This window comes from Dicentrarchus labrax, unplaced genomic scaffold (genome assembly GCF_905237075.1).
Source record: "Dicentrarchus labrax unplaced genomic scaffold, dlabrax2021, whole genome shotgun sequence".
NCBI lineage: Eukaryota > Metazoa > Chordata > Actinopteri > Moronidae > Dicentrarchus > Dicentrarchus labrax.
This window is the reverse complement of record NW_026136703.1, coordinates 5,649,862-5,665,538: the sequence shown is the minus strand read 5'-3', so window position 1 is coordinate 5,665,538 and position 15,677 is coordinate 5,649,862. Positions and strand designations below refer to the sequence as shown.

Here is a 15,677-nt window from a genome sequence, read left to right as displayed (position 1 = left end):
CAGTATACTTCTCAACCCCCCCACCAGACACAGTAAGCCATTTTGAAAACCCATTTATTCACCTATTCGAGCAAATTTCACATTTTTTCTCAGTTGCCCCTGTGACTATGGGTTCAAGGCAGTGGACATCAGGGCATGGCCAGAAACTAAACGCACAAAAAGTTAAAACGAGGGCCTGCAACCAATGTGGAAACAATAAAAATAATAAAAAAATAAAAAATTATAAAAAAAAAACAGCATTCAGGAGACTTTACAGGAGTTCGTTTAATCCCAAGGATTTGTGGGGGGTAGCTGTAGAGGGAAGAGCTCATACAAACACTTCACTGTACATACAGATTTACATTGTGTGGGGACATGATGTATGGTCACAAGCTCACTTCTGGATCGAGCAGTATTCTGTACAACATACAGCCGGGGGGGGGGGCTGCATCCCAACTCCACACATGCACTGCGTTTGCGCCGGTGGGCTCCGCTGGACAACTAGGTGCGTTCCAGGTGACCTACAGAGTTGGGTAAACCAATCACAGACAGAGTGCTGTCTCGTCTACTGTTAACTGATCATAGAATATACTCTAATACTATTTATTACAGGGACATACAATTTGGAATGCAGACTGAAGTGTAGGTAAACTGGAGCACCACCATATTATCTTTTCAGTCATTTTCAATGCAAACTCATCAGGCTATAGAGCTGGGATGCAGACTGAACTGACAGCACAAAGGGGAACTTTGTTAGTTTCATTTTACCTTTCTCCCCAAAATGTTGCATCTGTTCCTCAGACGGGGAGAAAGGATGGCGTTACAGCACCGCCCTTGTGGCTGAACGGTGTGGTGGCGAGGCAGGGTGCCAAGCTGCCCACGTTTCAACAACATGTGTCCCTTGATTTTGTAAAACCATACTTTGTTCTGATAATAAAATCAAAGGCATGAAAATAAAATGAAAGTATATATAACTCTTTCAGGTCCATTTAATGTATGATTGGCATTTCTCCTCATTCCTCTTCGCTCTCGTTTCCGTGCTCCATGTCTTCCTCTCCGTTAGCTTTGGAATCTGTTCTGCTTTCTGGATCATCCTCTTCCTCGTCTGCTTTTTCTTCCTTCTCTTCTTCCATCGCCTCCTCCTCTTCCCAGTTCTGTCACAGACCAAAAATAAACATCTTAATGCTCAACTCAGAAATGGACAGCCTAAGAAGTGTCTGCAGTTTGGTAACATGCACCAATTTACAGTGAGAACATTACTGTTCAACTGTTGAAGTGCTGCTGCTAACTTCCTACACAGATCCTAGTCCAACGCTCAGACTGGCCTACTTACATCAGAGTCGTCATCAGGAAGACCTTCATCACCAGACGCCTCGTCTTCCTCAGATGATTCTGTAAAGGGCACACAAAGGAAAACAAATCCATAAGCTGCTAATGCAAAACAGTTTTCATACCATCAATGCTGGCATAACACCCCCCCCCAGCACAGGAAGAGAAGTGAAAAAAGAAAGGAGCAAGCCCTCCATGCTTTCACTTGTTTATACATTTCAGGCGAGAACGGCAGATATTTGCATTTCAATACCATAGCTGGGCCACTTGGTTATGACAACAATACGGACTGTGTGGTGCAGAAGGGAGGAATGTCAATATGATTTGCTGAGGCTATCTGCCCCATCAGGTCAGCCAGGCACCATCTGCTGCAAACAGGCACTGGCTGACTTCAGATGCAGACATAAGTAAATATTCTACTACTTCATAACTGTAAGTGTGCTTATATGCTGTGCAGCAGGGAAATGTGGCAGGTGTTATACAAAGAAAGACTAAGAATTAGATTGTAAAGTGGAACATGATGTAATGTTTTGGTAATCCAAACGGCCTCAGAAGAGTGGACACTATGGTCAGGATGTAGGCTAATTGACATTAAAAGGCCATTTTACCAACAATACATGATAGGTTTGCGCACATTTCCACTGAAAAGAGAAGTGGCAGGAATACAAAAGAAGAGGGTGAAACAGGTCAACTTCTGAGGCCATTACCATTATTATAACATGTACCCATCAATTCAATGGTTGTAATCATTTGGAGTCAGGGGCCAACTGTTTTTAAGAGTGTTGTGAAGCAAAGCAACTTTTATATAACACCAGGACACGGTGTACAATTTTCTAACTGGCTGCCCCATTATCTGCATCACCCCTAAATCCCAGGCCTAAAGGACTACATCTAATCCTGTGTTTTCACAGACATCCTCTAGGGCTGTTCAGATACTGATACCGGTATAGGTAATGCCTGTCACACAGGTACCTCTGAAAAGGATTGGGTATCGATGAGTATGCAAGTCTCATTAATTAAACGTAATATTAGCCCTGAAACAGGAAAACTGCTACTTCCCAACAAAGTTCTGTTTGCCATTTTTTCCCCTAACCAATCTCAGTCATCATGCCTAAACCTAACCAACCCACACCAATGAAGCCAATCAGCGGCAGAGGCAGGTCATGTGCACTGTGCTGCACTGGCAACCTATTTTCTAGAGTGGCGAAGAGGAGTTGATTTTTGACCTAAATGTCAGAAATTGGACTTTGGACTGTCAAACTACACAATAAAATTTTGATGGCATTCATTGTCTGTATAAATTTGTTCACGTTTTACAAAGGGTTAGCCTGAGCCAGGCATACAACAATTGAAACTGATCAGAGTAGTGTTAGCAGCATGCTGCGGTTATATAATATGTTTTAGGCAGTTGTATTGGATCGGTCAACACGTGAAGTCCATCTATTGAATTGGCATCAGTTCTGCATCTACTCTAATCATAGCTCATGCTACCAAATGGTTAATTAATATATAATTCATGTTAACCATACATGCAACAGCCAGAACAAATCTAGACCACAACAGCTGTTTGCAATTAATCACATCCATTCTAACTGTACATGCTGCACACAGCCTGACTACGCTATGATTCACTTACTAGTCTGACACAACCCTGAAGTAAACTGTCAGGTTCCCATGTTGGACCCATAATAAGCCCAGTGTAGAGCAGTACCCACACCAGACTGTAACAACCTCCTGTTCATCAGCTCCCTTCACAAACTTTCTTTTTAATTGAACCTTCACATCCTGGACCACTGACGGGTATTGGATCTCAAAGCGCAGCTTAATTATTTCATGAAAGCCAATTTTCTATGTGGTTCAATAAAGCGTTTTATACAGTACGGTAATGAGAAATGAGAGTGAACAGAGCAGGGCCTTGTTGTTCTGCTCAAAAGGGAGGATCTGAACGCTGCCGGTCAGGTTGCCAGGCAACAGGAGTCATGTTTGCGTGCGGTGCATCGCCAAGAGTGGCTGCATGATGGGCAACACTACCTTCATAAATCTTAACCAATCGTGTGCAGTCTGTATGAACAGTCCCGAAAGACTTACGGTGAATTGACAAGATAATGAATGCCAGTCAAATCAATGAAAACAGAGGTCTGATGTCGAGATCCCTGCCCTAGCAGTGTGACCTGTTGCACTGCAGCGGGCATAAAGAGTCACCCCAGCCAATCATCTGTAATGTACATCTGCTACGTCAAGAATGAAATTAGATCATTTTATTTCTGTCAGCTGCCACTCACACTGCTCACCAGATGGACAGATTCCACATGAGAATTTAAGGGCTAAAGAAATTGTGATGCCACCATGGAAGACAGTTAAAGACACGGACAGGCTAAGAAACAGAAGATCAGTTAGACTGAACATAAATGAGGACACTACAAGAAGAATAAACACTCACCCTCTTCATACACCAGCTTAGCGGTGTGGTCAACATCTGTAACTTTGTTGCTGCTGTCACTTGTCGCCACCTAGTGGTAAAAGGGAAGATGGGTATTAGGATCATTGTCTGCACAAATCCTTCACTGGACGTCTATTCTCCGGTTCTTTCCTGTTTTTATTTGCAGAAGATTTAATACACGAGTGGACAAGGACTGAAGTCAGTTTAGTCCCTCAAAACCACCTCACTTTGAAATCTCAAAAAGGCACAGAATGTTGCACTTGTACCACTGAAGTTTTTGGCAGAAGGATAAAACTGTCTACGTGTTTATTCGTCAACCCAGTCCTCAAGGCCCACAGGTTCTCTTCAGTCCTGTTGCTGCACACCTGATCTAATTAGGTGGGGTACATTTTCATGACACATTACCTGAATTAGGTGTATAACAGCTGAAATGGAGCAAAAACCCTGATGTGCATTCTTTGTGAAAGAAGGATGAATAAAGATCCTGTGAAGTCATATCCCTGCCAGAGAGGCCCCCCGACGTGGGACTTCATTTGGGCAAATAGATGGCAATTTTCAACATTTGTCTTCAGAATGACGCATCATATTCACGCAGCAGGTAGATGATTCTGAAATTGCACTGGGACAATGTACATCTGTGTCGATTTGCTGTGGATGACGTCAAGCACACAGCCAATGATCCTACAAGGAAGTACTTCTGTTCACACGCAGATTGCTCACTGACTACGTTCCCCACAAGGTCAGAAGCTGTCAACTTTAAATTTTGGGAGCAGATAATCGTCCTTGTAAAGTCTGCAGATGCATCTTTGTCTGAATTGATTGTGACGTTGATGTCGGGGACATAGCTAGAATCTATTAGGAGGAAACAAGAACAGATCACTCCATTCAAGACAATGTGGAAGGAACCTTCTCCACAAGGTCACAATTTCTCTGTAGGACAGATGTGCCTGACGACTGGGTTGTAAAAACACAAGTCTAAACTCAAAAATGAAAACAGTGCAGTGCAGTGAGTAGTTGAAGCTGTAGTGCACTAGTGAATGTATACTACACTTGGGAAATGCATAAACCTTTATCACAATCTTGCAAAGATCTGATACAATTCCCCTATACACCACTCTCTACTGACAGTCCTTAATTAAGTGTCTAGATGCAACCTTCCTCTCAGCAAACAGCTGATGTTTTAGAACTAGTTCACAGTCGAGTTTCAAACAGTGAGCTGAGGGGACATTTTGCACTATGGGCACTAAAACATTAGGCAGTGGATCTAAGCAACCCCTACTACCCAATTCATACTTACGTCACAGTCCAGACATTTAAAAACACTTAAAAGGCAAAGAGAGGGCTCATTTCTGTACATGAGGACACCTACCTGTGTCATTAGGAGATACAGTTTCCCATGCAGCTTTGTTAGCTTGTGGAACATCTTCACTCTGCTCTCAATCATGTGATAAAGGACTCCTAACTGGGTAACCAGGTCTGGCAGCTGTTGGATACACAGACGGATCCGTTAAAGATAAAAACATGTGAGCAGCAGAAAACAAACAAGACCGCAATCGATGAGCAGACCTCGGCCAAGGTCTCGTCTCCCTCATTAACTATTGCTTTCATATTGATGTACACAAAAGGGTAGCCAGGAGACCTTACCTCACATTAAAATTGTGGACAATACCTTATAGTAGGTTGAGTGGAAATGTCCTGGGTTCAGTTTGAAGAGCAAATGCTTTGCCTGTATAACCTTACAGGTCAGGGGATGTGTAATTTGAAGATCTAAAGGTTAGCCATCTGACAGTACTATGATAAAGGCTTTTCAAAAGGTTTCCTCTTCTAAGCGTCATAGTGCACAGTAAAAGGTGTTCAGCTGCTGGCTATGATATTTCGGTCACATATTGCCAAACGGTTGGGGACAGTCACATAATCTGTGCTGTGTGATGGAGGTAATGACTGTAGATCTAAAGATTAAAGGTGAATGTCGTCAAAGGGACGTGGTATGCATTGTGTTGTGTGGGTTTATATGCTTGTTTTGCGGAGGGGAATCATATAGAGCTTAAAGTGTGCGTCTGTACAGAAGGCGCTATGGGGTAATAGTCAAACAAGCATCAACGATCGGGTGGCTTTTAGTCAGCAGTAAAGACAGAATGTGATGTTGGTAAAGTGAACTCACCGATGCCAGGTATGATGTGTGGTGCATGAGTACAGCCTTGAGCCACCGTACCATTAAAACTGCCCTGTAGGAAGGAACAAATGGATATGCTGTCAAGTGGGAACCACAAATGCCTGACTGTAAATATCCACATGATAGGGTTTTTAATGGAAAGCAGAAAGCAGCACCATTAGTTACTGATGTCTGATGTGTACAAACAGCCAATAAGCCAATTAAATGATTAGAGTTGATCTGCCAAGCTTCAACTTACGTAAAAGGATGCCCTTGGAGTCTCTTTGTGATCTACAGAAAGAGAGATGAAGCACCGATTACAAACTGCAGCAACAAGTTAATACTACAATTTCACTTTAGGGTTGCAACTAACAATTATTTTCATGTGCCCAATAATTTCTAAATTAATCGATTCATTGTTTGGTCTGTAAAGTGTCAAAATAGTGAAAAACAGCCATCCCAGTTCCTCAAAGTCCAACATGAGGTCTTTAGATGTCCTGTTTTGTCATTTAAAAACCCAAAGACATTCCATTTAATACAATGTTAAAACAGAACAGCAGGAAGGCTCCACATCTGAGAGGCTGAAACTTTTTCAGCCATTATTGCAAGAAAAATCATATTGATTAATCAACTTATCGTCGCAGCTCTACTTCACTTAGAAATCCTGATAGTGTGACAGAAGATCTGGTAGACTCTAGTAACAGTAAACTGGCGTCTCAACGATAAACATAAAAAACTATTGACACGCCACAGGAACATGGAGTGGTTTGCACAATGCATATAAAACTGATGCTCACCTCTTCCACCAAAGGTAAAACAGCAGGAAGGGGTAACCGAGCCACTGTTTTCTTTATCACCATCTCTTTACGGGTCTGAAAAACTTTCTGTAGAGGGAAAAAAAAGTTGATTGCTGCGACAAATTTCAAGTAGGGGTTTATGTTTACAACTACAGTAAATCAGCATGTCAAATCGCTTAACTCTAAAAACTAAAAGTAGGATCTTATGAAAGAATTTTACAGTTAGAGTTAAAATCTTCAACCCAAAACAATTTACTGGTAGTAAAACAAACTTGGGAAATTCACTTTGGTTTTTCATCAAACTGCACTGAATGTTTTATTTCAGAGCACAGACTCTGAGAAGAACACTTACATTTAGGATGCTTGCATCGCTGCTCTCCAGGCCCTGCACCAGCAGCACTGCAAAATTGTCCGTCTGCAAAGAGGCTGTCCCTTTAGGGGCTCCCTTCTCGATGGAGACTGAAGACAGATCAATTTCACCTAGTCGCTCCGCTATCGACATCTACAAGAGAACAGAGATGTTTTCGGTCAACTGGAAATGGCTGACATCTGTTCACACACCAAATTTATCCATCCAATTTACCCAGGTTTAATACCACATCACATAAAGCCTGTATGAAAGCAAGAAAAGCCAAGTGGCAATATTACACTTTGTCTGGCAATTAAGTAAATGAATGATGTGTCCAACTACTGCAATATAAAAAGAGGGAACTGATGCAGACACCGTATACTGTCAGCAAACACACTGCTCTTACAGTTAAAACGGTGTCCTCCTTATATCTGTCTTTTTATTAATGGGGTGTGATTAGTAACAACACCGTGGTGCAAACAGTTCTGGCTCCTCAAGTTGTTTGGACTGTACCAAAAAGCCAGCAGAATGAGAAAGTGAGCCACTTCTTGTCAATGACATTGAACCCACCTCTTTGGTGTCTGTGTCTTTTTTCCTCTTCTCTGATCCCTGTGAGGCTCCCTTGACTGGGGCTTGATGACCAGGGAGCCCTGGGACCAACACTCTGCTCTTGGTGTTGACAATTGGAGTTTTCACCTGGAACGGGAAACAGATCTCAGATTATCATCTTCAGTCACAGTTTGAAAATAGCTACAGTGGACACATTGGCAAATAAGGTTCTATACAGACAACCTGCCAGAGATACACTAGTATTCTTGACTCGTATGAAAAAAGGTAAAACTTGATTGTTACCTTGGAAACAGCGGTTTCCATGGAAAGGGACAAGCTGGTCTGAACATCCCGGGTCAAACAGATGTGTCTCTCTGCTGTGTTGATCTCCTGTACACATGGGTGGAAAGTAGATCAAGAGTATGATCAACACAGGTTTTTCAATTCTTCCTCTGATGCTAACAAAGCTGGTAAACAGCTTATATGTAACAATACACCAATCAAGAATTAGGAATGTATTCTATTTAGAATAAAACCTGAACACAAGTGAAAAAAACTCCCATAATACTACGTGCTGTCAAGCATTTAGTATTACTGTACTTAATCACAGCACTATTTTCTATGTGATTCATTTAGTAGCCGTGCACCCAAATTGTCAATCAAACCTTAACCATGAATCTTGCTTCTCACTAAAAGTCAATTTTGGTCAAATAAATAGAACAAAAACATAATAACCCAATGAGAACAGTTCGTTTGGGACTGTAGTGATCCAATAACATGAAGGCCCATTATCCAACATGTGGAATACAAGTCAGAAACAACCAAGACTTCCTGGAAATGGGATTGTTATGTCCTGTTGCTTATACAGTGCAAGAACATAGACCATCTCTGTAAAGAAAATATGGAGAAGCTGCTCTATCGTATCAGCTGTACAAAGCATGGCTGTCCAAGCAAAACGTCATGGTGTTGTAACCCTAGTAGTGAAACACTTACCACTTTCTCCATGACCGGCTGTAGGTGGTTGCCGTAGGCCAGCATCACAGTCCGTGTATCAACTCCGAGGGCAGCAGCCAGCAGTGGGATGGGCACTGGGGAGTCCTTTGTGTCGGACATCTGCACCGTACACGAAGGTGACAAGGGCTTCTTACAGGGCCTGTGGGGACAGATGACAGGCCATGAGCACAGCAAGTATAGAACAGTGAATGAAATGTGTTAGATGAGATTTATTATTCAACAATCCAGAAAATCTAAATTTTGAATTCCTGCAGAGAACGAGGGGTGAATATTTCTTATAGTGTCTGCTGCTGGCAATGCAATGTCCTCCATCAGCCATTAGGGGGCGCAAATACCAAATTCAAATATGAATGAACAAATATTAAAATTACTTTCAGAATTCATGGATTTGCTCTGCATCTGAAAATACAGCTGTCTTAATAGTGCAGTTCAGAGTAGGGCTGTCAGAGAAGAGCGCCCACCCTTTCAGCTGTGACGCTGCCGACTGACTAAATTTGAATGAAAAGTTTTGTTTTAGTGATGGACACTGAGGAGAGAACAAATCAAAACTTAAAATTGGAATACAAACTGTCTGATACAAAACAAAGTAGTTGCTTTTACTAAGTGCTCAAGTGTTTCATATAGTTATCTTTCACTGCCATATGTTGTCTAGTACAGTATGTAGTGTTTTAAGGCCTTACCCATTTAAAAAGTGCTCAAAGAGATGCAGCTGCCCATCTTTACACACCACTGCCAGCCTCAACGCCTGTGAAAAACAAAAACACCACAAACAAACATTTGCATATGGTAAATAGGTATTGTAAACATGAAGTCTGTGGAGCTCCAACATAATTACACCACATTAAAGCACCTTCAAATCCCAAATAAACATGGATGCACATTCACAGCGGCCATTTCAATAGCTGCACCCATATTCTTAGGTCAGAGTTACTATTAACCATCATTTTACCACATTGTAACAGATTTGATTAACAGTTATTCGATTCATAGAGCTTAACATACAGTTCAGTACAAATCAATGCATCATTGCAGTAATAGACATTGCTCCACTCTGACCTCTTCCTTGCTGTTGGACGTGACGAGGTCAATGTGTTGTGGCTCGTCCGTCAGTGTGAAGGAAACCACTGAGTTCTTGTCCTTTCCGTCCTCTCGTACTTGCCTACAGTGAGATAACTTCATGTCAGCTGCATGAAAATAAGCTCGGCAATAAAAGCCAAACAACAGCAGAACATCTTAAAGGAGGTGGAATGAGCTCTGGCTGTTACGTGTGCACTCACCAAACACTGAGAAGCCGATCGTGTGCAGCACCAGACAGGAAATAGAGACCATTGCTGTCGGGGGGTCGCGTGGTGGCAAAGCGCAGGGTCGTCACAGCCGTGGAGTGGCCTGTGAACTTCTGCAGAGAGAAAAATGACCATCAGCAGGACAGTTGAGGATATTCTGCTTGAAAAACCAGGCCCAATGTTTGACTGTTTTAGAAGAGTAATTCTTTTTCTGAAAGGCCTGAATGACTGAAACGTGTAGGCATGATTAGTCACTGCTACTTTGAATAACTAGTAGGACTCATTTATTTTGTGACAAATTTTTCCCTTAAGAGTGTGGCTTCAAGTATATTTACATGGAAACCCATAATAGTTATCCTTGATCTCATAAACAGGGTTTCTGCAGGTTTCAACTGGTGAAATTTAAGACTTTCTATGAGCATTATGAGTGTAATTTACCTCCAAACTGGCAAAAAAGGTACGAAAGATATAAAGGAAAATCAGTATTGGTCTCTTGTTGGTTTCATTGTGTATTGTTATAGCATGATCAGAAAGTTTTTTCCCAAAAACACATTTAAAAAAGGAACTTCATACAATTAATGTTAATGTCATTAATCCAATTAATTTTTAAGATATTTTTAAGACCCTGTACACCCTGAATAAATGGACAAATATGAATAGAAATCAGCTGCATAGACAACATACTCACCCTGTAAACCTCCTTGGTGTCCAAGTCCCACATCTTAATAATCTGACCAGCTGAAAGCAGGAGTTTGCCATCAGGGCTCACACACAGACTGGTCACTGCTGCACGGTCCGCCTTCCACTTACTGTGCACAAACAAAGAGACAATGTGCCAAAGTGACAAAGTGCCTTTATGTATTTTGGTGAAGGTTTATCTTCTAACTTTTTTTATGGGATTCTATTTCCTCTCTTGTTCACATTACTAAACCAGATGAAGAGCATCCAACAGACTTGTTTTGTTCTCCATTGTCAGATCCAAATACCACTTCCTGTATTATGTTTTCAATCAAATTTTTTTTTATATTTAAGTGAAGAGCCTGAAACTTTACAGCTACATTCAACAGCAAACTATTTACTATTGTACTCGACTTGATAGCAGTACAAAAAGTCCAGACACTCACACCACTCTCCAAACCATTTTGTGGACCACAAATGGGCTTTAGTGAGCATCAAGTGAGGATTCATGGAGACATTACTGCCCATGATTGTACCCACCGACTGTGCCGCTACTGAATCAGTCACTGGAGAAAGGGTGTTTATGATGAAATACAGTGATACTAAATGCATTATTCTAGAACCTTCAGTGATATGGCTTGTTGATGTATTTTAGTGCTTGTGAGCGAGGTGCCAGGTCCTGACTTATGTGGTAGAGCCGGCTATTAGAAGCATTAGGTTGCATCCACATTAGGCTCTTTTAAACTGTCTTTTCTGTGTGAGGAGAAGCAGAGACAATAAGAGTAAAGCAATAACATATGCCATTTGAAGGCTGCAACAGTTACTCATAGCCATAATAGGACATCCTTTGCTTTATCAAAGCAGATACCCCTTCGTGTAAGGATGAACTCAATCCACAACTTATGGCCCTCCATTCTGCAGAACTGACTGCATAAAAGGTTTCTCACAGCCAGCCTGTTCCTCTCCTGGTAGATTTTCATCTACTGCCCCTTACAGAAGTATACCTCCCGTACCTCACATAGGACTTTAAACAACTTTTCTTTACACTGAACTACAACTCACCTTTGTTAGATTTACTTATAAGATTGGAATTGTTGTCTTTTTAGAATCAATACTTTTACAAGTAGTCAAGGTGCAAAAAGAGTAAAAGAGTCCATTAGAGGGACCATAACACTGTCTACCATGCTTCACTAATACAGGTTTGGTAAGAGACAGTTTCAGGTTGGTTTAACAATTAAATCAGATTCAGTTACTTCATATGATCTTAAAGGACAGCCAATCTGACATGGCTATTTCCCACAACCATCATATAGAACCAGTGATTTAAGTTAGCAGAGATGCTTTGGTCCTGGCTATTGGAATGTGATTGGGATGAATATGGTCACCCAAGTTCTGTTCTTAAATTTTCTGTGACATTAGCTCCATGCTGACATTGCTCTCTCCACAGATACCATACACAGATATATGTGATTGGTGGAGAAGTTCAGTTCTTGCCTAAAATAAGGAAAATAAGGATTTCCACTAGTGTCATATGTTATTACACAAAGAGCAACTAAGACCACATATTTAAGGAGTGAGCAAATACCATCATCTAGTAACTACATGGATCAGAAGACGCATTAGGATCAGTGTGATTAAGCTCGTCAGGTGACTACAGTATAACATACGACGTGATTGGTTTGTCAATCATTTAGATCAGCATGTGGCAATGTCGGGGGGAAAAACTATTTCTGTGCTAGCAAAGTTGCAGACTCACTTGTTTTTCATAATAAGTAGTGTAATCATGACAAATGCACATGTACAGGTGACAATATTTGACAGTGGTCATTTTTAGGTGCCACTGGTGATTGTTTTCACCGGTTACAATGACAACCGTAACGGATTCTACAACAGGTTAAGACGGGCAGATAATACTGAAGCCTGCTTCACTTCTGTAAAATCAGATTTTGTGTGAAACAAATACAACGTGACTTACGACTAGGGCTGGATATTGAATTGAAATCTTTTCAAAATCGCAATATGGCCAAGTGTGAAAAGCAAATCACAGGAGCTGTACTGTTTAGATAAAGGTAAAATGTGTGACAAAACAGCATTATACTGAAGTACTGTAGTTCTTCAGAGATGCTGCTACAAATCTTATTCTCGAGATTTAAGAAAACATTTTACATTATGTTAATCTTTTTTTGGGGTGAAAATTCCATTTATGCAAAGATATTTTATTCCCACATAATCATGAATCACAGTATCTGTCAAAATTATGGCAATATGATGTTTTCACCATATCGTGCAGCCCTACTGTTGACGTCACAGGCTTCAAACATTACTGCTGCCTCAAAGTGTTTGGTTGGGTTTGACAGTTTTGAAAGTATGGCAGCATAATGTGATCGGCATATTAGTGAAACAATTAAGAAATTGTGATAAACACTAGAAAATCTTAAGTATGCAAACATGTCCACTTATACCAAATAATGGAATAAAAGTAATTATTTGATTTAATTAATGTTGCATTTCATTGTATAATGTTGCATAAATATCAATCATAATGTTAAGACTTAAGAGCCCACAGTGACACTGGGCCTAAACTGCAACAAAAAAGTACAGTCATATTTCATGTCAGCAGAAATTTTCTATATTTAGGCTTTATGAAGCATGCATTTATTAATTATTTAACTAACAGCGTACAATAACATTTACATTTACATTTAATGCAACACTAGAACACAAGGTGTTACAGATTTAATAACACGCAGGCTTCTTAGCCTTCTATTGCACAGATACATAGCCCAGAATCTTAGAATCTCTTTTGGCACAAGTAGAAACAAAGACCCAAAGCTTCATAAGGCATCATCCAGCTATCTGTAATAACAGCCGAGATGAAACTTAGATGCTGTCTGGTTGCTATGCTCTCTGCAAGCCTGTATCTGTACATGTCAAAGATCATTTGAGATTGAAAAGGCACAGTCTGTAACACAAGTGCACAACCATGTGTGTGTGTTTTAGCAGTTTAAGCAGGACCAACAGAGGAGAGCCCCCGCTATAGAGTAAATCACAATAAAGTGCAAAAGGGGCATAAGATATGTATTCGTGGAAACAATATTCTTTCAAGAACATATCATGACAGTCTGAGACGGATTAAATAGAAAACAAGTTCAGTGGTTTAAAGTGTGATAAACTAAAAACAGACCCATTTTCTTTCCTATTTCACCTGGTTCTACTACAGACTGCAGCTCCTGCTTCATTCGAGATATTTCTCTTTATAGCATTACATTTGGATTTTAAATAATAATAATAATAATAATAATAATAATAACAATAACATGACTCAATATAGAAAATGTGTTTTGGTTTGGTCAGTTCTGGACACATTCTTTCCCATATTAATTTTTTAATAACATATTGTATTTCTACTAACAAACTAGATACTGACCTCCTCGCCTTGCCCGTCTGCAGGTCCCACTCTACAATGTTTGTATCATCTGAGCCGCTGTACAATAAAGTGTCTTCAGGGTGCCACTGAACACAATTTACTCCCCCACTATGGCCTCCATCCTGGCAGAGACAGAAAACATAGTTATCAGTGGTAAACCAATTATCCTGATATTAAAAACTGAATGCTAAAGCAATACTAACATTTAATATGTTTTACTGTCACAGTATCTTTATTCATAGAAAAATTCATTTCCTGTTCTCCACACGCCAAGGCATCATTTAGGGAATAGTATGAAGTAACTTTCACAGTATGAAAAAAAAGGCACTCTTAGCATCTTACATTTGATCTCTCCTCTATAGGATATGGTATACAAGCCGGATGTCCACAGTGTGTTGAATCTCAGACTCACCAGGGTACAGTGCAGGGCTCCCTTTGCTGTACTGTAGATAAGCACGCTACCCGCCGCCGTGCCCATTGCCAACAGGTCTGCCTTCTCCTCCACCTGCCCTGCCTCCGATTTCCTCTTCTTCCTCTGAGGTCCCTCCTGAAACACAGCACATTTTTAATACTGAGTCAAATTGACCAATAATGACAGTGTATGAGACCGGCTCAGTTCACTATATGGGAGACTGTACCTTCACTCATGTTGAGTCCATTACCACTACCTGCTTTGACATTCTACACCAACATACTGACAGCAGATAGAAACAAATGCTGTCTTTGACTACTAATCATCGATTGTGTAAAGTTAGCTTGCTGAACAACCTAATGGTTGGTAAAGTAAGCAGACACCATTTGCATTTGTGGAAAATATATTCCCAATATACACGTTCCAAACTGTTTTAAAAAGCTTAATAAAGATTCAGCGTTTAAATTTGTGTCAAACTAAACACTCTGACTTGTGGTGAACTGTTAATAAAACGGTTCAAACTTTCTGAATCTCTCTTTCTGGAAGTGTCATGGTGGCACACGCTTCTGAAGCTTTGATGTGCTAGTGCTAACTTAAATAACGACTTTATTTGCAGTACTGACGGTCTAAACACAGTGGGAAACAACTGGTCGGAATACTGGAGCTCCTTCACCTATTCTTTAGAGTTAGTTCACCCTGAAATACAAAATGTAGACATTGTCCATGTTTTCTAGACTACCATGTGGGACTAACATGTGCGTCCTGCGCAGCTGCTGAAAGCTAGCTAACGGCTAAGGTGGCTACCCTGTTAATGAAGTCTCTGTGAGATAGAGGAAAGCGTCTGAATTAACACAAAACTGGGTTTTCAAGTATTCTAAGGTATTTTCTTTGAGAAAAGCGACAATTTTCTTGTTTAACTATGTGCACTTCAATAGGAAACTCTATCACAGGCAGACCTGCTAAGGCCTCGCTAGCTACAGTGCTAACAGCAGGGAATTCCACAGCAGCCTTACGTACCTTGACTATCCGGCATGGTCCCCAGGCTATGCAGATACAAGTGGCACTCAAATGGGCTGAAGGCACATATTCTTGATGAAGTGTTTTACTATCTGTGTTCCAAATGCGAAGTCTGCCATCTTGGGCACACAATGCTAAGTACTGTCGTGATTTGGGTGAAAAAACGCAGGGTAGCTGCAGCGAAGAGCTGCCACTATCGGCCGCCATTTCTGAAGCACTGCTTGAGTCTGCGTGCGTGGTTTACACAAACC

General features: G+C 40.8%; 1 protein-coding gene across 1 annotated transcript; it reads right to left on the bottom strand.

Moving 5' to 3' along the window:
* Positions 1 to 246: 246 nt before the first annotated feature.
* wdr43 (WD repeat domain 43) lies at positions 247 to 15,668 on the bottom strand. The gene is made up of 18 exons (XM_051393736.1): positions 15,427 to 15,668; positions 14,410 to 14,544; positions 13,998 to 14,119; positions 10,581 to 10,701; positions 9,887 to 10,005; positions 9,666 to 9,768; positions 9,290 to 9,354; positions 8,589 to 8,748; positions 7,899 to 7,985; positions 7,617 to 7,742; positions 7,050 to 7,199; positions 6,698 to 6,784; positions 6,160 to 6,191; positions 5,910 to 5,973; positions 5,118 to 5,231; positions 3,749 to 3,818; positions 1,313 to 1,371; positions 247 to 1,133 (listed from the first exon to the last, which is right to left on the bottom strand). Exons 1-18 carry the CDS (start codon positions 15,631 to 15,633, stop codon positions 993 to 995), a joined length of 1,962 nt encoding a protein of 653 aa, XP_051249696.1. The 5' UTR covers positions 15,634 to 15,668; the 3' UTR covers positions 247 to 992.
* Between the last annotated feature and the right edge of the window lie 9 nt (positions 15,669 to 15,677).